Source organism: Polypterus senegalus, chromosome 17, assembly GCF_016835505.1.
Source record: "Polypterus senegalus isolate Bchr_013 chromosome 17, ASM1683550v1, whole genome shotgun sequence".
Classification (NCBI taxonomy): Eukaryota; Metazoa; Chordata; class Cladistia; order Polypteriformes; family Polypteridae; genus Polypterus; species Polypterus senegalus.
This window is the reverse complement of record NC_053170.1, coordinates 73,898,617-73,923,563: the sequence shown is the minus strand read 5'-3', so window position 1 is coordinate 73,923,563 and position 24,947 is coordinate 73,898,617. Positions and strand designations below refer to the sequence as shown.

Genomic DNA, 24,947 nt, shown 5'->3' with positions numbered 1-24,947 from the left:
CACAAAGTATTATTAAACTTTAAATTAAAAAGTTAAAAGTAAACAATCTAAAAAAACACTCATTTTTATGTAAAAATACACACTCATTATAATTATTAAATACAATCCTCTTTTGCAAATTAAAATAGATCTACTACTACTATGTTTTTTACTACCATTACTACTACTACTACTACATCTACTCTAAATCAATAGTACTAGGCTGTATAGTGTATATAAATGTTAATTTTTATCTGTCCTTCACGGACCCCATGAAATCTCAGGTTACAAATCCCTGGTATAGAGCTACCTGTTCTCACCACTTCCTCTCACCACGTCACTCTTTGAACTGACCACTATTATAGTTAAAGTGTTTTGCTGGAAAAATGCTGTGGTGGTTGATACCACATTGGACTTTTTTAATGAATCCAGCCTAGTCTTGTTGAGGCTTTGATTTCCCTGCATGCTTGTCATTTTATCAGTATTTTTACTTATCTGTTTTCCACCATGCAAACTTATTAGTCATTAACATTATTATAGCTATAAACCTTATTCACGTGTCCTGAGTGGGTGCATGAAACTCAGTACTACATGGCAGTTTCCATTGTATAACACAGGACAACAGAATAGGCTGATAAACAAATTTTCTTATTTTATACCCTTATTCAGTATTTTTATTACATACACACACACACATATATATATATATATATATATATATATATATATATATATATATATATTTTTATTTTTCCATTTTATAACATGTTTTGCCTGTTTTAATTTTTTTATTCCTAACCCTCACATCTGGACAGACACATAGATATACAGACACACATAATAAATGGAAGTTATCCCAAATATCAACCTTATCTCATTTTCTCCTTTTAAGTAGAAGATTGAGGTTGTATAAAATATTTGAGGCCACATGTATAACAGCATGCATATAATTCACTGAGACATGGCATACGGACAAAGCTGGAAATTTGTGCACAACCAAGGAAATCTAGATATATAAAACTGTGCATACACCAAGTTCCACACACTTCCCTTTTATATAGTAAATCTTAATGAATGTGAAATTTAACATACATGCACAAGCCTACAGCCCCACCCTGACTCCTCCCAGAATTTCACATATTTGAATATGGAATTCAATATAAATAGCCCCTTCTGTTCAGTGTTTTCTTAAAAGATAATGGAAAAAGAATGTAGAAAAAAGGACAATTTCAGCACAAAGTGGAGGCAAGGAAAAATATGCAATGTGTTGGCTTAAGCAGTGTATTTGTAACAAAAGGAAGTTATGGAGTGATACAACATGGCGGAGACACTTGAAAGTTTGAGTTCAGAAATCCGCACAGTGCCCAAAACAAAAGGAAGTGGTCAGAGATCAAAGTTGACGGGAAAATGTGAGTCACAGCCACACGACTCACATTTATTTATTCTGCTTTAGACAATATAACAAAACCTGACCCCCATCCTGAGGACATGACTCCAGGTGGAGGTGCTGCTACTGTGCCCAGTGCATCTTCAAGCACTTGTTGCGCATACACCTCTGCCTTGGAAACTCCTGGGCGACCAACTGACTGTGTGCTAATGGCTATTTTTCTGGAGTCACAAAATGCAGTAGTGGACGCTGTAAAAGATGTGGCCAATGAACTGAGGAATATGAGGGCTGTACTATATGATATTGACCACAAATTAAATAAATTAGTTAAAAAATAAATGCTGCATCTAATTACCTGTTTTTTCATTTTGCTAATCATATTCAAGCAAAGTTGTATCGCTCTCCGATTTGGCTGATCATTTGGTGGGTCAGGGACAGGTCCATCATGCGACATCTCTTCAGGTACGGGCAAGCCACGATTGTGTGCCACATTATGCAGCATGTTATATGCTTGCACCATGCAACACACTTTCTGTAGACTATAGAGCAGCACATTAATAGAGTGGTGGAAATGCTTTCTATTTACAGAAGCAAATTAATTCTCTGAAGGTGCCTTTGTAGTGTAGTGTCAGCACAAAGCATCACAACGGATAGATTCTCTGCTCTTTACATGGCTCATTGAGGTGACTCGCAATCCTTAAAAGGTCTGCATGCACCAGGGTATTTAAGAGCAATAAAGTCAATGTATTTAACAATATACTGTATGGCCAATATTTATTGACCTTCAGTTTTCAGTGGTATGCCTCTATTCATTGCATTATTTATAATCTTTATGAGTGACCATTTATCTTCACCACGTGTGTTAGGGCATGTGTTAGATTTGAGATATGCTTTTGTTGCTTCTGATTTGGAGTTGATGATTTTGGAAACTGAAAATTTAGAAGATTTTCTCATCAACTGCAGACCGTATGTGGCAGTCCAACTTAATAACATTCCTAATCCACACAACACCATTTTACAGAAAATATGCATATGGAAAATAGTTAAAATTTATCATGGTGCTCTTAAATACTATAAGCATGGGAAAAGAAATCTGGAATTAAATCTGTATGATGACTTCATTGCAAGTGACACCTTTGTGGCTCGGCTATCTTTTTATGTATACAGTATACATAAACAGAATGTGTCTGTATAATTTGTACTGAATGACATTTTGTGTTCTGAGGTTTACTAATGGAAAATCTGCTAGAAAAAAATGTTTTACTGAATTAAATTGAAAAAGGCTGTGGTAAGGCAACCATTATTTCCTTAGCCTAAAGCTAGATTACACCTACCTATGAAGTGATGTCTTACAGTTTTGTTTGGAGAATGTGCGGTGAATTATGGTTTTCAGGAAAGGGCTTACTCTAGTATTTTCAGCATTTTAGGCATAATAAATTCAACAAGATGAACAAGGAATTTTTTTTACTACTCGTCTAGTTGAATGGCGAGTACTACCAGATGAATGCTGTGCTCTGTGCCAGTAAATGATTACAGATCTGGATACAGTTATTTTTTTGCTTAAAATTGCTATTAATTCAGGAGGTGCCAGTGAAGGTACAATGTTTTTCGTTTCTCCTCATCCTTTCATTCTTCTTGTCAACTTATGGAAATGCACATTACCTGAGTTTTGTTGATCCAGTCACATTTTGTGTAAGAATTAGTGGACAGCTAAGGATCAAGAAAACAGCCTATTGGGCTGTCAGCTTACATTGTTCCTTTATTAAATGTTGTTATGAGTTCAGTTTATTGTCATATGGCATATACCCTTCCATCTGAAGACGAGGAGCAAAGATGTAATCCAGTTAAACAAAACACACTCACAGCAAGCCGCATGGCACCTCAACTCCAAATTGTTTGACTATACTGTAGAAGCCACAGTTTAGATGTCAATATATCAAAGGTCATAAAGGGTTCACCATGACATTAATATATTTTTGAGGTGTTAAATGATTTGGGGTTGGAGGTGTTAAGGTAAGCTAAGACATTTGAAATGAAGAATTAAGTCAATACTCAACTTTAGAAATATCCTAAGGAAAAATGGAAACATGAGACTAAATCTGTATTTAGCAGATGCCAAAAGAAACTGATAAAGTCAAAATACATCATAATTATTTACATATATGTATTTAATTAGAACAGTGATGGTTAATATGAAGTACTGAAGGATCCTGTGACCACATTGTCTAAAAGGTGCCCTTCAGAAAAGGTACATCAGATTCTAGGTGACATAGACAAGTATTCAGTTTAAAATGATATTGTGACACAGGCAATTTTACATTAACAATATTATGGTCTGGAATCTGTCACCATTTTATTCCATTATCTTCCAAACAATTTTAGAGGAGCACAATGATTCCACAAGATTTTGACAAGAACAAGGAGAGAATGGAGAAGGCTTAATAATAGCCTGTTGACAATAACTGCTCCACAAAAAAACATTTTTTTTTCTTTTTGCTTCATACAGAACAAGACTCTTCCAATTGAGGACACCACAGACTGTCTGAGCACTATGGCTTGTGTTTGCAGGGTCATGCTAGAGACACCGTAAGTTGTATGTTGAAATGTTGTCAAAATAGAAATGTAGTGGCTTTCTACACTTTCTGTACTGCAGGTGGTTGCTTTATGGCCTTTAAATTCATGGTGGGCTATGGAAGCTTCACTTTTGGTAGCTGGTTATTGACCAGCTCAGTTTGATCACATTGTGTAACATGTCAGATGAGACAACATTAGAGAGAAAAAGGGATAGACCCTAAGAACATTTGTTATGGTAGCTGCTTGAATAGATCCCTGTATGACAAGCTTTAAGTTGTGTCAAATGTGTAACCACTTAAGAAGAACTAAACACTGTGCAACCACACGTTTCATTTTCAGCATGTTAATAAAAGCTGAAGTGAAACAATTTTATTTTTACTGGGCTGAAAACTAGGAATCTCCATTTTTACATGTATTGACTTTGTTTGCTCGTTTGTAAAATGGAAAAGGGTTTTATTTAAGAGTGTAAATATCATAAAGCAGTTCAAAGCAAATGTGACAGTTGAGAAAAGTTGTACAGTGTATGGTTTTAAATAGATACACAGCAGCTACAGAGGGAGCATCAGAAGGCTGTTTTCACACAGGCACTCCAAGTCAGTTTGTCAATAGTCAGCAGGTACAAAAGGTTTGGCCTCTAAAGCTCAAACTCTGGAGGAAGTATTATTTTAAAGGGTTCAGAGGAAGGAGATCAGGTATACAGTTTTGAAAGAAGGGATCAACTGATGGCCAGTACATCAAGAATTCCATATTATTAGTGTATTTTATTGAATACAATTAATCTAACGTAGTTTAGTGTTGATAAGTATGTACTTATTTAAGAGGTTCAAAGCTGAACAGAAAAAAGAAAGTTTCAGTTTGCATATTATTAGCAAAATGTATAGAATAATAAATGCAGGAATAATATTGCTAATAATGCTAATAATGCATCTGTTACACTTTTAATTTATTAAAGCAAAATAATATAAGTAACAAATCCAGTGGTAAATATGTGAATGAATACATTGGAAGCTCTCTGTAGTCAGTAGTGTGATAGTGGTGAAAAACAACTACTGTACACATTTGTTTTCAAACACTTGCAAAATGCACAAGCCAGAACTTTTCAGATCTACAGCAAGCAGCAGTTAGAAACATTGCTTTCACCTGTCAGTCAGTGTAACCTTTCCAAAATCTGCTTAATCGGAACTTCTGAAACAAGTTAAATTGTCCATTTTTGAAAAGAGATGACTCATTTAACCTTCCATCCATCCAACCATTTTCTTTCACTACAGGGTAAAGAAAAGAGAGCCTGAACCGACCCTAACAGGTTTGTGACAGTAACCAGCACCCTATGACAGAGTACATTCGCCCATACCAGAGCACCTTTTAGTCATGAATTACATGTGGAATTAGGGTGAAAGAAAAAAAATGGATTAACTGAAGAAAACCCATAAAAATATGTACAAATTATACATACTCTGGGCAATCGGTTGCCAAGCTGCAAAATCAAACTTTGAGGCAGTAATATTAATGGATACACCAATGTGGAGCCCAAAGGTTATTTAGACCTATTGAATATTCCCATAATTGTTTTGCTGTGATTTGAAAACATTGTTGTTAAAACTCCCCAAACAATAGCTCCATATAAATAAAAGTAGGTGTTCCAGAAATAACTTATGCAGAGGTGTACTGTATAATTGAAGGCATGCATAATTAAAGACCTCCAGCTTTATGCAGCTAGACCAGGCAGTATGCATATTTGCTATTTTAAAAGAAAGACATAACACTTGTAATGGTATAAAAGAGCAGAAATTAGTGCCTGTATTATGAAACGTCTCAGAGTAGGAAAATAGTCCTAACTGGCTTAAAAAATTCTCAGAGTGACACAAATTAGCTGTTACTCTTAACAGTAGGAGTAGCAGTATTTTATCAGTTTTTGTAAATCAAGAAACTACTTCTAACTTCACTAGAGCTGTCCTGACTCGCTAGGTGCTGCCAGAAGATGGCGTTAGGCAGCACATTCCGGGTAAGGCAAAATCTTTTGTAAATGCTTAATAACAAAAACTCATAAACAAGTACTTTTTGTAACTAATCTTGTACATTATATGAATTCTTCATCTACGCAGAGAAGCCATGTACTGTCAGCCACTATGAAAGAGATTGCAACATTCTAATTTTTTCATCCTTGGAGAAAATGCAGCTTTGCAATAGCAATGATGCTCCAAACTTTGAACACCCTTACAATGCTTGAGGTAATAGACAGATTTATATATTTTCCCATAATATTAAATCAAGCTTCATTTGTACAAATCCCTGATTTTCCTGGAGTTGCTGTTGTGATTGATACACACATTAAGATGACAGTGAAATAGGTACACTGAGCTCTGCATTTCTCGAAACCCTGGAACATTTGTGTTACTTTAACAAATTCAGGAAGTTTTGGCATTGGATAAATAGAGCCTAGCAAAATACCAGGGGGGACCACAAAGAGAGGCATGCTATGTAAATCTGAAAGACGTTTGGGAATACTGGAAGAGTGAATGTGACTTCAGTAACTGCAGAAATAGTTGTGGCCAGGTTCAGTAACTGTTATTTTACAAGACATTTCCCCATGGTTGAAACAGCGTGATTCTTCTGGAAGTTGACTGTGAATCATTCATTGTTAAACAAACATGCCTATCATCAGACTTACTCTCATGTGTGGCTCCCAGTCTTTCCATCTCCATGCTCATTATGTTGTTAATCTTGATATTGCTCCAAAGCTGCAACAATTATACACATCTTAATAATATATCCTGCTTTATTATGTGTTACTTCTTCTTCTTCTTCTTCTTGTCCTACTACTACTTTGAATATTTATTATTATTACATCTTCTAATGTATTATTGTACTTATTTTTGGAAAAGCTTTACCATCAGAAAACTACAAAACATCATTATGAGTTTTATTTTGTGACTTGAGGTGCTGTAAAATCATGATATCATTCATTCTCAAACATAACCTATTACTCCTCACTGGTAGTGGGTGTAGGACACTTCATAACTGCTTCTCATGTCATTCTCTGGGGTAGGGAATTCCATATTGTGTTCTGATTTTTAGCGCAATTCCTAGGAGTAATTCTGAGAAGCTGATAAATACAGGCTCAGATCAGCACCAGTTTATGATATGAAACCTTTGCCAGAATGCCCCCTAAGTTAGACTGACATGTCATTTTTAAAAACAAAAATGGCCAATTCTGTTACATTAGGTTGAGTACATATTCTACCTTTTCAGAATGTTCTTCTCTCAGCATAAAATGAGAATACCTCCTTATTTTAGATTTTATAATAAAATCTCTTTCTAAATGTAGCTGATGAATACAATCCAGTTATCCTGAATTCCTAGGCTACAATGTGTAGAGCTCCTCATAATGTTACCTGGTGATCCTTTACACCTGGAAAGCACCTGTACAGACTAAAGACTAGAGACTAAAGCATACTGCTTTCTAGTTCAGAACAGTTCACATAACATAATTTGGTTTCATCCCGTTTCAAGGTGTTTATAGACCTAATTCTGTGATGGTAGTGCTCCCTGCCTTTCAAGCATGGTATTGCTACCTATATCTCCTTTTCAAAACCATAGAAATACGGGTCTCCACATATTAATTTCTTAGTATGATCAGATTTTAAATGAATCTTTTGAGCATTGTTATTACCACAAAATGATTTTTACATACATCTTCATGTAAACATAGAAATGATTTCTGAATTTTCAGTGACATTATGTGTGGTCATTTTTCCTTTTTACAGAGACAATCCTTTTTGCAGTGGTTTGGAGAAAATTTTTAGGTGGCTTAGGGTAGTTATTTAGGAAGCTATAGATATATGTTGGCCTGCTGCTGGTGAAACCAAAATTAGAATGTAGCAGGTACATGTGTTGGGACCAAGCTTACTTAGGACATTGCCCTCTCCACAGGCACCAAATTTCATTTGAAAAGATGGATTAACAGTAATATCATAGCATTAAAAATACAGTGTAGGCTTCAGCAAATACATAAACACTTTTCTCTTTGTCAATATACATCATATTTGTTGTTATTGTTATTGCTTTCTTCTCTTTTCTTCTTCTCTTTTTCTGATATGTTTCATGGAAATACAAAGTGTCAATAAAATCAAAACTTGCATTGCAAGGATGAGCAACTGTTGATCAAAATGTTTATTTGGATAATAAGCTCCTCCTGAATGTATTTTAAAAGTTGTTGGTTTATTTGTAGAATCTGTTTATCATTCTGTTACCATGACAAGATGAGGATTCAAATACTATATAGATAGCTCCTTTGCAAATGGTTCCTTTTTGTTTATAACTTGTTACGTAAAAGATGGCACATTGGGAGTGGACACTGCTTTAATATAAACCATACTTTTTGAGCTTAATTTATGGCACAATTTTGTTTTTACTTTTAAAAACACAATATATTTGTTTATTAGTTTACTTAGATTTTCGGGAACAATTATTTACTACTTAATTTAATAAACCCTGATTATCTAACTTCTAGAACATTCTAGAAGCATTAATTTAGTGTTGATCAGTAAATTTCACCAAAGCATTATTCACAGCAAATTTGCTGCGTTCGCCCTTGTTCGTCAAATTATTTACTGATAATTCAGCTGGTGTAGGAGAACTTTTTTCCCCAGCACCCCATAATGCTTTGTGAGGCCAGCATGACATCCCACAGAGCTGTAACAACCAACATTAGATAGGACCACCATGGGATACATAATGCTGATCATTTGCATTACAGACTCTGTGGGACTTAGTTAGTGGTAGAACGGATAAGTAAATAATGCAGGTTCTTAAAATTTTATTTTTATGTAACATATACAGCATAAATAAGTTATCTCTGCTTTTCGCCAAATGTGCATGTCGGTCTTCAAGTTCCACGTCAGAGTAAGAAAAGGAGGCTTGTGCCCTATACGTGCATAATTAGCCATGGAAAGATAAGAAACAAACCTTGAGGAAGCATGATGCCCCCCCAAAACAGGAGACTCTATGAAATAATAATAATAACAACACGATTTATTACTATTTACAAAATATTTCTGTCTTTCAGCACAGTTTGGAGAGCCTTCAGCACAACTTTAAAAAATAGAACAAGCCAGTGCGCGGCTTCAATCATGACAGACCAATTTTCTGCCTTTAAAAGACCTACCGTATATACTCACGGATAAGTTGGGACTTGATTTTACAGTATAATTTCTGGTATTTTATAATGTCAGTCGTATTATAAGTGCAGAAAACTCACGTTATTGGTACAAGGGATTATGAGATGCTAACGCCCACCTGAGACAGTAACTACAGAGCACACTGCATTTTTTTTCCATGTGGCTGTGGAAATGCGCTGTATCAGCGCGTGCTCCTAACCTCTGTCTCTTTTTCACTATTGTGCCTACGTGACCACACGGTAACACCCAAACTATTCCAAATCAATGTTTTTCACTGATTTGTGTTTTTTGTATCTCATACCCTCATACACCTTTATCGTAAGAGCATCCCATATCTACGATGGAGTATTCGATCAGAAGAAAATATGATGCTGGTTTAAAATTAAACGTCGTTGAAGTAGCGAAAGAAATTGGTAACTGTGCTGCTGCAACAAAATTTGATGCGTTTGAGAAACTGACGCATCAAAGAAAAAAAAATGAAGTGTCGCATTTTTGAACGGGCGTATAAGTCAGGGTCTGATTTTATGATCGATTTTTTGGGTTTCAAGACCTGACTTATACGTGAGTATATATGGTAAATATTTTTTCTGACTTTTGACTACACTTTCGGCATTTCTGCTTTGTTCTGACAAAATATATGATTGTACATCTCTGACTGTGTTCTTTCTTTTTGATTTCACAGATGCATGCCACAATAATCAGTCCAGTATAGTTGGCATACGTTTCCCTAGCCCACAGGAACACGTAAAAGATGATTGCACCATTGACTTAATGTACAGTACTCTTAGAAAGATTTACAGTGCATTGTAATAGTAATATGGGCTACAGGGAGGGCCTACACCCACAAACTACAAGAAACAGTCCTGCATATGAGTTTTCCTGTGCTGGATTGCAAACGTGTTCTTTATGTATTCTGAGGTTTGTTTTCAGAGCTTAATTTAAGTGCACAATAACATGTATTGCACTGTGAAAAAGAGACAATGATATGTGAACAAAATGTTCTTTGCCTCACCTCCTGTGCTGAAGTGTGATCAAAGTATGAGTTGTCACTAATCCTAGTTGACCGCCTACCAACTTGACATATTGCTATTGTACAAGCTGGAGATATGGGGGCTGGAGTGCCAGTGTGAAAGGGACCTAGAAAACACAATCACCTCTGCTGTACTTTTTTACTGATTGCGCCAGCATACAATTTTCAAATAAAAACCATGTACTTACAGCATAATTTAGATGATTTCAAGCAAATTATATGTTAGCAGTATATTTTTATATTTAAGAAGTTACTCATTTTTCAACATGCTAGTGAAGGTGAGATACAATTTGTCTACTGGTAAGATCTATTTCTGGAAATAAAGGCTTAAATAAAAGTGTTGAGGTTACAGGTGCAGGAATTGATATATACTTTTACTTTCTTCTAGAGAGTACAGATGTCGTTTCAGCAATACTGACACCATGCTGTTCTGTATGCGAGTGATGGTGGGAGTCATTATCCTGTATGACCACGTCCATCCTGTGGGCGCCTTCGCTAAGACTTCCAAGATTGATGTAAGCAGACCTACAGTATGTGCCATCTGCTTGATAACTATTGTTGGCTTATGTTTCACTCTGTCCTTTAGCCTTCAAAGACTTTCAGTTCTTCATGTGTGTTTCTAAATCGGCATGGTAGGCACACTCTGCTTGTGTATGCCTCTTGTTTAAAAAGTGTATGACTGCTTGCAGTGAAGGTGCACTGATTTTGTTTTTTGCTTTAAGATACCAAGATCTTTACAAATTATACCTAGATGATTTGTTTGGCTCCATCCCACTGCTTGAATGTCGGGTAGCTGTGACCTTTACTTTGTGCTTACCAAGTCTTTGTTCTTTGCAGATGAAAGGCTGTATCAAAGTCTTGAAAGAGCAGCCTTCAAACAGCGTGGAAGGGCTGCTCAATGCTCTGAGGTAGGTGAACAGCAGCAGGCACGATGTCACCGGGCTCAGCATGACCCTGCTCTGTGATGCTCAAAGAAATTATTTAGCTGCTTGTAATTATTTTTCCTTGTATGTCTTAGTTTCAGCAGAACTGACATAAACATCACTTTTGATTTTTTCCTAATACTTCATTTTAAAGCTTACCCTGAACCACAGAGAATATAAGAGACATGCTGGAAGTAAGCTGGAGCTGAATTAGTAATGGGCAATTTGGTGGCACAGTGGTTGAAATTGCTACTTTGCAACTTCAGACTAAGTTTGAGTCTCATTCTGGTCACTTTTACTGCATGCAAATTTGTGTGTCTACAAGGGCTTGCTGTGGGTACGCCTCTTGTCTTCCCATATCTCTACGTTAGGTCGACTGATGTCTCAAAATTGACTTGGTATGTCCAAGTATGTGATGGGTCAGCACTCCATCCAGAGTTGGCTCCTGATTTGTTCCAATTGCAATGGCTCCCAGTTATCCTAAAATTAGACTAAAAAGATTCATTATAAGATGCATCAACCTTAGTTTTATTTTAGGTGTGCCACATTATTCTTGACTTGAATAAATGAAAAATGACCAATAATCACCAACTATCATTCCCAATCAAAATCGGGCTGGCTAGCCTTTTCTTTTCCTGTCATGAAACTTCACTTTATCAACACTTCATTTTTAAAATAAGAAAAATCATCCTTGGGTTGCTTCTGATGATTTATAAGTTTCTCCATTACTGTGATCATTTTTAGTACAGAGTATTTAAAAACCCAGCAAGGTCACACAAATCCAGATGATATTCCAGCATGACTGAATGCAAGGTAGGAACAAAACTTGGAACAAGGTGCTAGTCTGTCACCAGGCCCACTCATGCATACCTCTGTGGATTTGTTTAAGTTGGTACTTTTCATGTTCAGGTTGATGTGTTATTTTTTAACTGCTGAAGATTAACACTGTAGTAGTAGCATAGTTATACGTAGCATGGGTGGTGTCAGAGTTGGCCCGTTTTAGAATTTTGGGTATATATTTACGAATGATTCTACCCACTTTCAAGAAGTGCACCTGTGACTCAGTCCAGAAGCCCTGTATTATATAGGAGAAACATTTTCTTCAACTTATCATTTGTGTTTGCAGCCATTTATTGTACTGTACTACAGAACTGCAAGCATTTCTTATCAGAATGAACTGAAGTTTACTGTGTTTAGTCAATTAGATCATTCTTCGTTCTCAAAGAGTGCCATCTAACCCTAATCCTTATTCATTTACAAAAAATGTTATTGCTGTAGATAAAATGAGCTAGGTTCATTTGTAGAGCTGCTCAAAGGTTACAGAGGTAAATAGAAGTTCTTGTCACATGCTGCCTGACTTCAGTTTTTTTAGCCCATAAACTGGGGAACATTTTTGCTTCAACAGATAAAATAAGCATATCTCCTTCTAAGAGGAGGGTATCTGGAGCTGTACACTGCCTGTATTCTAAGCACCTGCCTGTAGAAACTACTCAAACAGCAGCTCTTGATTTGCATTTTTGTGCTGTTACTGCTGCACTATTCTCCATTTTCTATTTTAAAGAAAGCTGCATCCAGTTTCTGAGTGGTTGCTTCATCTGTAACATACAGCTGTTATTCACAATAAACAGTACTCCTCTATAAAGTGACTGACTGATGGCATCATTGTACTGAACATCTACAAATGAAGTAGCTGCCAAAAATACAGTGAAGCCAGCTTTATTCCAAAATTTTACGATTTTATGGATACACTTTTTCACAAAGCTTTATCTGCCCCTGTCCTGATTTCCTCCATTAGTGTAATATTTTGACTGAATATCTTCAGGTCATAAAACAAAATCTACTACTAGATAAAGAGCATTTAAATGAGTATGATATTATTAAACTTATTTAATATATATCTAATGAACAAAGTTATCCCTGGACCTACTGGGACTGTTTGGAAAAAGTAACTGCAGTCTTACATTTAATAGCTGGTTGTACCACCTTAATCCACAATGACGTCAATTAAACATTTCCTAAAATTCATATTTAAGTCTTACCCAACTCTGTAGAAGAGTTTTAGTTCACTCTCTTTTGAAGAACTGCTTTAATTCAGAAGCATTTGTAGGTTTTCAAGCATGAATTACTCTTTTCTGATCCTGCCATAGCATCTCTGTTGAGAATAGGTCTAAAATTTGACAAACGTAAATGTTTCTTCTTGCTAGCCATTCTGAGGTGGACTTGCTTTTCTGTTTTGAATTGTTATCTTGCTGCAGTGCACAACTAGCGTTTATCTTCTTTGGGTCTTGCCGATGTATCTACCTTACAACTCTTCAGTTTTTAAACCAGTGTCTTTCTAATAGTAAAATCATGGAAGCTGATCTTAATGAAGGTCCTTTGGGTGTTTTTTTATGATCATTGGTGACTTTCTAGATGGTGCACTCTTGGAGTAGTTTTGGCACGCTAGCCACACCTGTGAAGATTGACTAGAGATCAGTAGCATACCAGAGCCTTTTGCAGTCATTTTTCTTTTTTGATCATGACTTTCTTTTGATTATGGCATTAGGTGCTTCTAAAATGTTTGTGCTGGTAACTTCACACTGATGATAATGTCAAAAATAAGTGGCATTAGGGATAAGATATTTGACACAGAAGCTTGTATCAGTTTAATGAAGCTCACTGGTTCAAAGCAGCATATTGAAGCTGGCATCAAAGCGTTACAACCACGTGACTGATGACATCACTGAAGCACTCTTCTTTGCACTGTTCCACATGTTATGAAAGGGGATGTGAAACTGCCTCTCGTATCTTATTACACAGAAAATTTTGAATTAGATTTGGAGACTAGAAGTGTGGAACCTATTAATTGAAAATAAAGAAAATACCATACATGTCTTTAGCCTACTAGAGGTATATTCTCTAAACTCTTTTATGTGTACCCAGCTCCACAAGCACATTCCCTAAACTGGGTTATGATTCTCTTTTCCCTTTAGGGCATTCCCCTAATGGAAAATATTACTCTTTCACATTGCTTCATAGCAGAAACCACCCTGACGTGCTACAGCTGTTACATAATTATGAATCAGTGTTGGCTTAATGTATGGTAGTGTCTCACAAGCATTCTCGGCTCTGAGCACCAATGCAGTTTTGTTGTTTATATCACTATCGTAATAGCGCTGCCAGGCTGCATCAGCCTGGGCGTGAGTCACCAGCAGTATTAGTTAGCGTTCAGTCATACAAATAAGCAGTTTAGTGCCAGCTGCAGGAGAGCTGATAAAAACAGCAAGCTTACCAAAGTCTCCAAATAATTTCAGCTAGGGCAGCAGCATCAAACAGTCCTTCTAAGGATAGTGAGCCACGTGAAAAGCGAGAAGTTATTGCCACTTGGCTCAGGTGACCACTGCTGTGGTGCTACAAGTACATTGCTCATAGTGGCAGCAAATTACATATTTAGGACAAATGACATGATTATCAAATTGTACACACAGAGTGTTCTTGAGCTTTTAGTGTTTTAGTTCACTTGTCTGATACTAATTAAGCAATCAACAAGGCCAATCAGGGGTCCTCAATCACAGTCCTGGAGGGCTGCAGTGGCTGAAGGTTTTTGTTCTAACCCGGTAATTGGAAAGCAATTCTTGCCAATAATTTAATTTCTTGGCTTGTTATTGCTTTAACTCTGCTATGTCAGGTAATTCTCATATCCTTGATTTTCTTCTCCTTTCTAAGGATATCATCCAAATGATTTGAAGACTAAAACAGATGAGTAATTCTCAGTCCTTCACATTTTCTCTTCACTTTCCTTCCACGTGTTAAAATTAAACCTAGTAGTGCATGGTAAGTACACACAGGTGTAAATGGTAACAAGCTAAATGGAGAAATGCTGGCCTCTTTTGTCATTTGCATGTTATGTCATTTGTTGTGGACAGCAAAGAATTTCATTGTACAGGGAAACGGGTTTCCTTACTGTGCACACGACAATAAACTTGAACTTGCTAACTAGGAGCAATTAAAAACCAAGAATATAGCTGTTTAAGACTAAAATAAGCACTAAGGGATCAAAATCTTAACGACAACTAAAATGAAGTGTTACTTGAGCAATAAGGGCTTCTTATTTAGCAGTTGGGTTGGAGCAGAAACTGGCAGCCACTGCAGCCCTCCAGGACTGTGATTGAGGACCCCTGACTTAGATTGTTTTGAGCTCATGGCTGCTATGATTTTTGTAACCCACCAGGTGTCACCATCTTCAAAGCTTCTGATCTTTTCCTGGCACAATCCAGTAGAGTCTTCAATAAGTTCAGGGGGCTTCATCTGCCCATCACTAAGTGGCATTACGTTAAACAGGGCTGGCTATAATTAAGCATGCAGTGTTTAGTCAGCTGACTCTCATTTTCCCTTTAGTTGGGTTAAATTAACTAGGAGGCAATTACTTTTTCACCCAGCGCTAAAAGTGATGGACACATTATTCACACAGATGTCCTTTATCTAGTACTAGATTTTGTCTGTGGACATGAAAATATTCTGTGTAAAAATGTGTGCAATAATAGTGGATATCAGGAATGTGACAAATATTTTTGTGTATTTCTCACAATGAATGGCTTCAGATCTTCAGAGAAGATGTAATATTAGATAAAGGGAATCAGAGTAAACATATTATACATAACACCATTTTGAACTTGCTACTTAACATATTTAAGTAATAGTTACACAATACCAGCATTGCTTGTGTTAAATGGTGATTACCCACTTAGTTACTTACTCATCATCGTAAGTTCAGCAAAGTTAATTGGTAATTAGACTGAATGAATACAGCCTGACCTCATTGCATTCAGCCTTATTGAATCTAAACCTGGCCATATATTGACCCTTACCATGACAGTGAAGTAGTTACCACAAGGTTTCTAGAAGAACATTGTGCCTTAATTAAAGGAAATTATAGAGGAGATTAGTCAAAAAGTTGTTGACATTTACAAATCAGAAAAGTATTACAATGCTATTTTTGAGGTTCTGTGACTCCACAACAACACAGTAAAAGCCATTATCTTGTAAATACCCTTCCTGGTTTCGTCATTCCTGCAGATGAGCTTGATGGTATGCACATTCTACATGCAGTGGAGCTTTAGGTTTCTTTGCTGTCTCTGATACATCTTATGGATTGTAATTGCCAAGAATGTACTAGTAGAATACAACAAAATGTCCTCTAATGACAGAAAATGAGTCATTTGATGTAAATTTTTAAAAATTGTTTTCAAATGTTAAATGACAGGCAGACACAGGCTGAATTGAATCATGTGAACATTTGCAAACAGAAACTACATGCCTGGAAGCAAAACACAATTTCTTTCATAAATATTTTTCCAAAACAAAAATATGGAGTTTGGCCGTGAATTCAGTTTTGCATGATTCATTCCATTCATCCCTACTGATGATCCATTCAGAAAGTCAAAGAGGATCCTAGGAGAACATTCATCAGATTGGGTCTGGATTCATGACTTCATGATAGGAAAGAGACTGAGTAAAAATGGCGTTCTTAGGAAAGTATCAAGGAGGAAACCTCTGCTGTCCAAGAGTAATATCAGTGCAGGGTCATGCACTTGTGAAGAAGGACAGCTCAAATCTCAATTTCAAAATCTTTTGGAATAATGTTACATGAACAGACTGGTGAAAAGTAGAATTCTTTGGATGTCAGAGGTCACCACAGTACAGCATATCTACAGTAAAACATGAGGGTGGTAATGTAATGGTTGGGGATGCTTCACTACTTCAGAAACTGAAAGACTCATCATTGTTTAAGAAACCACAAATTCTGCACTTTACTAGAATATTCTTTAGGAGAAAGTCCCATCATCTACCTGTGATGTGAATCTGACATGTAATTGAGTTAGGCACTAGGAGAATGACCCAAAACACAAAGTTAATGGAAGGAATTATTAAGGATAAGATTGAGCAACACATGGCAAGGACAGAAGTTATTCTGAACTGTCAGCATGGGTTCCGAAGAGGGAGGTCGTGTTTTACTAACATGCTGGAATTCTATGAGGAGGCAACACAAGGATACGATCAAAGTGGACCATATGATATTATTTATCTGGACTTTCAGAAAGCATTTGATAAGGTGCCACATTAGAGGTTGGGCATCAAATTAAAATAAGTGGGAGTTCAGGATGATTTTTTAGATGGGTGCAGAATTGGCTCAGACACAGGAAGCAGAGGGTGATGATGCGAGGAACCTCATCAGAACCATAAACATAGAATTACTAAACGCCGCATGACCAGCAGCATCATACATTAGCGTCGCCGCCATATTGCGAGTGGCACTGCTGTGGAGTGAACCAATAGATAAAGATGCCTCCCGCATGTGCTGCTTGGGATTGTACAAACCACTGTACTCTCCAAACCAGATCCTGGGGGATTACATTTCATAGGTAAAGCTGAACAATTGTTTTGGTTATATTTGGCCATTAGAAAATCTTAACTTTAGCTACGCCAGGCTAAGCTAGCAAAGGTATGCATTTATGTGCTCAAGTGAGCCTTCAAACAACATTTTGGCTAAATGTATTTAGTCACTAACTATGCAGATTGTTGTTAGCTAACATTTCTCAAATTCTGAAGGTTTCCCAAAGAAATCCACCTCAGGAAGCAGTGGGAGGTAGCCCTTAGATGGGATTTTGAGAAACCTGTCCTGTGACGTATGCCTTGCTAGTTTGGTAACAGGTGCTGTACCGGCATCATATGATCAAAGCTACCACTTGCTCACATTAAAAAAACAAAAGGAGGTTTGATGATTCCTTCTGAGGGTACAGTCAAGGTGGTCAAAGTAGCGTGTTATCCGACAGTCGACATTACGGCAAGCTGTCAGTGTATTTTTGATCAATCAGTTTGTTCGGGCTGAGATTGGTTCAGATGATGTGTTTTTTCTCAAGGAGCACATCGAGGAAACTCAGTTTGAAATTGACAACCATCATTTTATGCTCATGTCTTTAGTTGTGTCTGTTTTCCACAAACTAAGGCTGCACCATACTGCCAAAGTGAATCTCTCTCAAATTACAGAGTGGCAAAACACGGAAAAAGCTATGTAAGACGGTTCTGTTTCAAGGATTTTAGATCCTATCCTGTATATATTTAATTAACTACATTGTGTGTGTGTGTGAGAGAGAGAGAAAAAGAGAGATTGAGAGAGGAATGAGTGAAATGTTTTCAGAAATTATTAAGCCAATTTGTATACAATAAAATTGTTTATTTTTGTCATTGAGTGTATCATTTCACTGTTAAAAAAAAACCAGACTGCCAGTTGCACTCTTACTATTTTGACTTTCAGACATTGGTCAAGTTTTTGTCTCAATAATTAATAATAATAATAATACATTTTATTTAATAGGTGCCTTTCTTAGCACTCAAGGTCACCTTACAATAAAATTAAACAATATTAGTAAAATTAAAACAAGAGAATGATAAATCAAAAAGCAATAATTAGCAAACAAACAAAGATAACTGGGAGTAGCAGTGCCAAATTCACAATTGGTATGCCAGTTTGAAAAGATACGTTTTCAGGGCAGTTTTAAAATGTGCTATTGAATCGAGCTGACGTATGTGAGAGGGAAGAGAATTCCCGAGTTGAGGAGCACTATGAGAGATGCTCGAGCTCCCAGAGCACTGAGTCTGACGTGTGGTACAGAAAGTTGAGCTGCAGATGAGGATCTGAGTGAGTGAGATGAGTGCAAGTCTGTAGGAGATCAGTGAGTCTGTGGAGAACTTTAAATGTTAAGAGCGGTATTTTGTATTGTATTCTGTAGTTAACAGGGAGCCAGTAAAGTTGAGAGAGAATAGGTGTAATATGTTCATTGGATTAAGAACAGGTTATTATTGTGGCAGCAAAATGTTGAAGAAATTGTAAGTGATGGATAGGTTTTTGTGGGATACCAGATAGCATTACAATAATCTATACATGAGGTGGCTTGAGCATTAACCAATACTTCAGTACTGTGTTGCGTAAGAACAGGACGAAGTCTAGAAATGTTTCAGAGATGGAAGAAGGCAGTCCGAGAAATGTTACTTATATGGCAGGAATTATTTAATAATAATTATTATTATTATTATTATTTCATAATTGCCATTATTAGTGTATAAATGGATATAAATAATTGCATTTAAACGATTCGGCAAAATCTGTTGTATGTAAACAATACTGTTTTAAACGTTATTGTTTTTTCATCAGAAAACCCAGTTTCCACGTCTACCTGTATTAGTTTAAATGGCACTTTTGCAACTCGCAATATGGAGAACGCACTGACGTATCGTGTCGACTAGGCAACACAGTGAATGCGGTGTCTGTCTACATACAGTGCATCCAGAAAGTATTCACGGCGCATCACTTTTTCCACATTTTGTTATGTTACAGCCTGGATTAAATTCATTTTTTTTCATCAGAATTCTATACACAACACCCCATAATGTCAACATGAAAAAAGTTTACTTGAGGTTTTGCAAATTTATTAAAAATAAAAAAAATTGAGAAATCACATGTACATAAGTATTCACAGCCTTTTCCATGAAGCTCAAAATTGAGCTCGGTGCATCCTGTTTTCCCTGATCATCCTTGAGATGTTTCTGCAGCTTAATTGGAGTCCACCTGTGGTAAATTCAGTTGATTGGACATGATTTGGAAAGGCACACACCTGTCTATATAAGGTCCCACAGTTGACAGTTCATGTCAAAACACAAACCAAGCATGAAGTCACAGGAATTGTCCGTAGACCTCCGAGACAGGATTGTCTGGAGACACAAATCTGGGGAAGGTTAGAGAAAAATTCCTGCTGCTTTGAAGGTCCCAATGAGCACAGTGGCTGCCATCATCCGTAAGTGGAAGACATTTGAAACCATCAGGACTCTTCCTAGAGCTGGCTGGCCATCTAAACTGAGCGATCGGGGGGAGAAGGGCCTTAGTCAGGGAGGTGACAAAGAACCCGATGGTCACTCTGTCAGAGCCCCAGAGGTCCTCTGTGGAGAAAGGAGAACCTTCCAGAATGACAACCATCTCTGCAGCACCAATCAGGCCTGTACGGTAGAGTGGCCAGACGGAAGCCACTCCTTAGTAAAAGGTACATGGCAGCCCACCTGGAGTTTGCCCAAAGGCACCTGAAGGACTCTCAGACCATGAGAAACAAAATTTTCTGGTCTGATAAGACAAAGACTATACTCTTTGGTGTGAATCCCAGGCGTCACGTTTGGAGGAAACCAGGCATCGCTCATCACCAGGCCAATACCATCCCTACAGTAAAGCATGGTGGTGGCAGCATCATGCTGTGGGGATGTTTTTCAGTGACAGGACCTGGGAGACTAGTCAAGATAAAGGGAAAGATGACTGCAGCAATGTACAGAGACATCTTGGATGAAAACCTGCTCCAGAGCGCTCTTGACCTCAGACTGGGGCGACGGTTCATCTTTCAACAGGACAACGACCCTAAGGAGACAGCCAAGATATCAAAGGAGTGGCTTCAGGACAACTCTGTGAATGTCCTTGAGTGGCCCAGCCAGAGCCCAGACTTGAATCCGATTGAACATCTCTGGAGAGATCTTAAAATGGCTGTGCACCGACGCTTCCCATCCAACCTGATGGAGCTTGAGAGGTGCTGCAAAGAGGAATGGGCGAAACTGGCCAAGGATAGGTGTGCCAAGCTTGTGGCATCATATTCAAAAAGACTTGAGGCTGTAATTGCTGCCAAAGGTGCATCGACAAAGTATAGAACAAAGGCTGTGTATACATATGTACATGTGATTTCTCAGTTTTTTTATTTTTAATAAATTTGCAAAAACCTCAAGTAAACTTTTTTCATGTCATTATGGGGTGTAGAATTCTGAGGAAAAAATGAATTTAATCCATTTTGGAATAAGGCTGTAACATAACAAAATGTGGAAAAAGTGATGCGCTGTGAATACTTTCCAGATGCACTGTATGTTTAAGTTCAGAACTGGCTGATGTTAAGAGTGGTGTTCCACAGGGGTCAGTGCTAGGTCCGCTGCTATTTTTGATATATATAAATGATTTAGATAGGAATATAAGTAACAAGCTGATGAAATTTGCAGATGATACCAAGATAGGTGGATTAGCAGTTAATTTGGAATCCGTTATATCATTACAGAAGGACTTGGATAGCATACAGGCTTGGGCAGATTTGTGGCAGATGAAATTTACTACCAGTAAATGTAAAGTATTACACATAGGAAGTAAAAATGTTAGTTTTGAATACACAATGGGCGATCAGAAAATCGAGAGTACACCTTATGAGAAGGATTTTGGAGTCATAGTGGACTCTAAGCTAGCCGACAGCGTTTAGAAGCCATTAAGAAGGCTAAGAATGTTAGGTTATATTGCACGATGTGTGGAGTACGTCCAAGGAGGTTATGCTCAGCCTTTATAATGCACTGGTGCATCTGGAGTACTGTGTGCAGTTTTGGTCTTCAGGCTACAAAAGAGGACATAGCAGCACTAGAAAAGGTCCAGAGAAGAGCGACTAGGCTGATTCCAGGGCTACAGGGGATGAATTATGAGGAAAGATTAAAAGAGCTGAGCCTTTACAGTTTAAGCAAAAGAAGATTAAGAGTTGACATGATTGAAGTGTTTAAAATTATGAAGGGAATTAGTACAGTAGATCGAGACTGTTATTTTAAAATGAGTTCATCAAGAACACGGGGACACAGCTGGAAACTTGTTAAGGGTAAATTTCGCACAAACATTAAGAAGTTTTTCTTTACACAAAAAACCACAGACACTTGGAATAAGCTACCAAGTAGTGTTGTAGACAGTAAGACGTTAGGGACTTTCAAAACTCGACTCGATGTTTTTTTGGAAGAAATAAGTGGATAGGACTGGCGAGCTTTGTTGGGCTGAATGGCCTGTTCTCGTCTAGAGAGTTCTAATGTTCTAATGTTCTAGCAAACTTACAGCTTAATAGCTTGGAAGAAACAAAAAATAAAAAAGTTTTGCAGTGGCCTAGTCAAAATCCCAACATAACTCCGATAGAAATGCTGTGGCAAGACCTAAAGCAAACAGTACACACTATCAGAGGTACCAGTTTGTTTAAATTGACACAGTTCTATTAAAAAGAGTAGGATAAAACTCTGCAACAGTGATATCAGAGCTGATATCAAATTATAAATAGTGTTTTAGTTGTGAGTATTGCTGTTAAAGGTGCTGCAACCAAATATTGAATCTATGGGAGAAATTGTTTTTTCACTAGGTGATAGAGATGGTGTTTGTCACTTTTTTCATTGAATAAAAAATGAGTTGTTTAAAAACTGTATTTTGTGTTCACTCAGTTTCCCTTTTTCTAATATTGCATTTTTTCTAAAGGTTTGAAGTCACTCAATGTGTACAATATGCAAAAACAGAGGATATAAGGAAGAGGGAAATTACTTTTTCATGGCACTCAAAAAAAAAGAAAAGCCTAAATATTCATCCGGTTGTTTCATCCACTTTTACCAGAACCTGATCTATTGCTAGAAATTGTGGTGTGAAGGCAATTTCATGGGCTAACTGTGTCTCTCTATCAACTAAAGTGGTAACACTGTGCTTCTTACCTGTGCTTCAAATGCAGGTACACCACAAGACACCTGAATGATGACAGCACTTCCAAGCAGATCAGGGCCATGCTGCAGTAAGACAGAGAGGCCAAGCTGAAAAGGCAAAAGGGGAAGGAGTAGAGCAAAGCAACACGGCACAGCACAGCAGCGTGATCTCTGCAAAGAAACCTCAGAGACGTGTATGTTTACATAACTTAATGCAAAATAATTGTAATGTTAATAACATGCAGAAACGACAAATACTGTATTGTTAATTGATCGTCTCCATGTCTCTCATTTTGTAAACAAAGGAAATGCAAACATAAGAGAGTAAGAAGAAACAAGAAATTAAAGGAAATATATAAAAGATTAAACTTTTTAAAAGTCCATATATTTGGTTTAGCATCAGTTTATTGTATTATTGAAGAGTATTTTTTGCACCCACAATAAAAAAGTTAGATTAAATGTACAGTATATATGTAATTAACGTGCAACTGATCCCAGATATTTGAAGCCATCATGTGTAGTTCACAGAGCCACTGTGATAAGGCTGTGAAAGGTAGAATGGGGCTGTACTGTAGAACAGTAATCTCAGCGTAGACCAGGAGACCACGCTGTCATTTTCATTTAACTCAGGCTCACTGGGCTTTGTCCATTAGGATGGCTTTTTTATTTCCTGTTTTACGTGGCAATACAAGATCAGACATAATCCTGTGCAAAGCAGAGAGAGAGGCCATACGTAGTAGTATAAAGTGCTTTACAAGGTTGTTTCCAGCTTCCTTCCACAGGCTATGAAATGGTGACTCTTGTTAAAAAATATAACAACAGAAAATTGAAAAAACAAGATTCTTGGAAGGCAAAATTCAACCGGTGTTTGGTCCTGGTCCTGAGCATCATGCTGGCCTTGAAGCGCAGATAGACAACAGTTCATTGTGCAGTTAAACTACTTCTGTACTGCTGTGTGCCACCTGCAGTGCCCCCTGCTGCCCAGATGGAATGGTGATTTGCAGTTACTGGAATTGCATTTGTCTTTGCACAGTTTTTCATAAGCTTTTCCGGATTCTGGGCAGTTGTACAGGCAAAGTGCTGAAGGCACTGCAGCTACAAACAGTTTATTGGGGGAATGGGGTCACTGGCTTCTGCTTCTCCTAGTGCACAAAAAGAGCAGGAACTAGGACACTAGCCAAAATGGGACATTAAGGAAATAATGCAATACTGTACTTACGAAGTTCATAGCCCTGGGCAATTAAATCAACTTGACCGTATCATCTGTTTTATATACGTATATGTGCCTATGCATATACTGTATTTATATATATATATATATATATATATATATATATATATATATATATAGCACACTGTAGAAGTCTTGTCCATGACAGAGCTGTAAATAATGTGTTTTTATTCATTTCTGTTGTTCAGTAATTCTGGATTGAAGATGTGTTGTCTTTCTAATTCATGCATTGCCTTGGACCCTCAAAGATGGTCTAGTTTTAGGATTTAAATTTTTAACTTCATATGAAAAGAGCAGAAGAAAAATAAAATATGTCCATTTGCTTGTTATTTTGTACATTTTGTGCAAAAATAAACTTGTCATTTAAAGCAGTGGTTTTGTATTTCAGTATTATGCTTCTCTTTTATTGTCTGATTTAAACCTTGCCAAGGATTTCTAGCTTCTTTAGGTTGCACGAGTCCTGAGCATCTGTGCCTGATAAAACTGATAACAAGTACAACGGGATTGACGGCTCCCCATTTACCATTTCATGTCATTCTTTTCCTCCCTTCATTGCCATTTTGCAAGTGTGCTTTTACAGTGCTGTGGTTGTCCAGCTGCATTTCTTTGCTGGTTTCGGCTCTGATTCATTTCCTTGTGTAGCAGTTGTTTCAGCACTAACAGTACAGGCAGCCCATCATCTTTTATAGTACTTCCTTCTTTCCGGTGTCCCTCTTTTATATTATACTAGAGAGGAAACTCATTTCCAAGGAGGGACCTACACCTTAGAAATCTGTTTTACCTATCTGCTACTTCGGAGTAAATACAACTGATCACAATCTATTTAAAAATTTAGAGGCAGTCTACTATATCTTTTCAGAACATAATTCATGAGCTTTTTGTTTAAAGACAGAGAATGCTTTGAACTTTGAAGTGTTAATCAGGGTGGTGCAGTGGGTAGCGCTGCTGCCTCACAGTAAGGAGACCTGGGTTCACTTCCCAGGTCCTCCCTGCATGGAGTTTGCATGTTCTCCCCATGTCTGCATGGGTTTCCTCCCACAGTCCAAAGACATGCAGGCTAGGTGCATTGGCGATCCTCAATTGTCCATAGTATTTGCCCTGCGGT

At 37.3% G+C, this 24,947-nt stretch overlaps 1 protein-coding gene across 5 annotated transcripts in view; it reads left to right on the top strand.

Moving 5' to 3' along the window:
- Nucleotides 1–24,213, top strand: part of fam49al (family with sequence similarity 49 member A, like) — a 102,614-nt gene extending 78,401 nt beyond the window's left edge. For 4 of the 5 annotated variants that reach the window (XM_039739682.1, XM_039739684.1, XM_039739683.1 and 1 more), the window contains 4 exons: nt 3,873–3,952; nt 10,536–10,662; nt 10,985–11,055; nt 22,641–24,213. In XM_039739682.1, coding sequence (XP_039595616.1) covers nt 3,873–3,952; nt 10,536–10,662; nt 10,985–11,055; nt 22,641–22,704 — 342 coding nt within the window. In that variant the 3' untranslated portion in view covers nt 22,705–24,213. Of the gene's footprint in view, nt 1–3,872; nt 3,953–10,535; nt 10,663–10,984; nt 11,060–22,640 lie in introns of those variants that run through there. The other variant, XM_039739687.1, reaches the window with a different exon arrangement.
- Nucleotides 24,214–24,947: the final 734 nt, after the last annotated feature.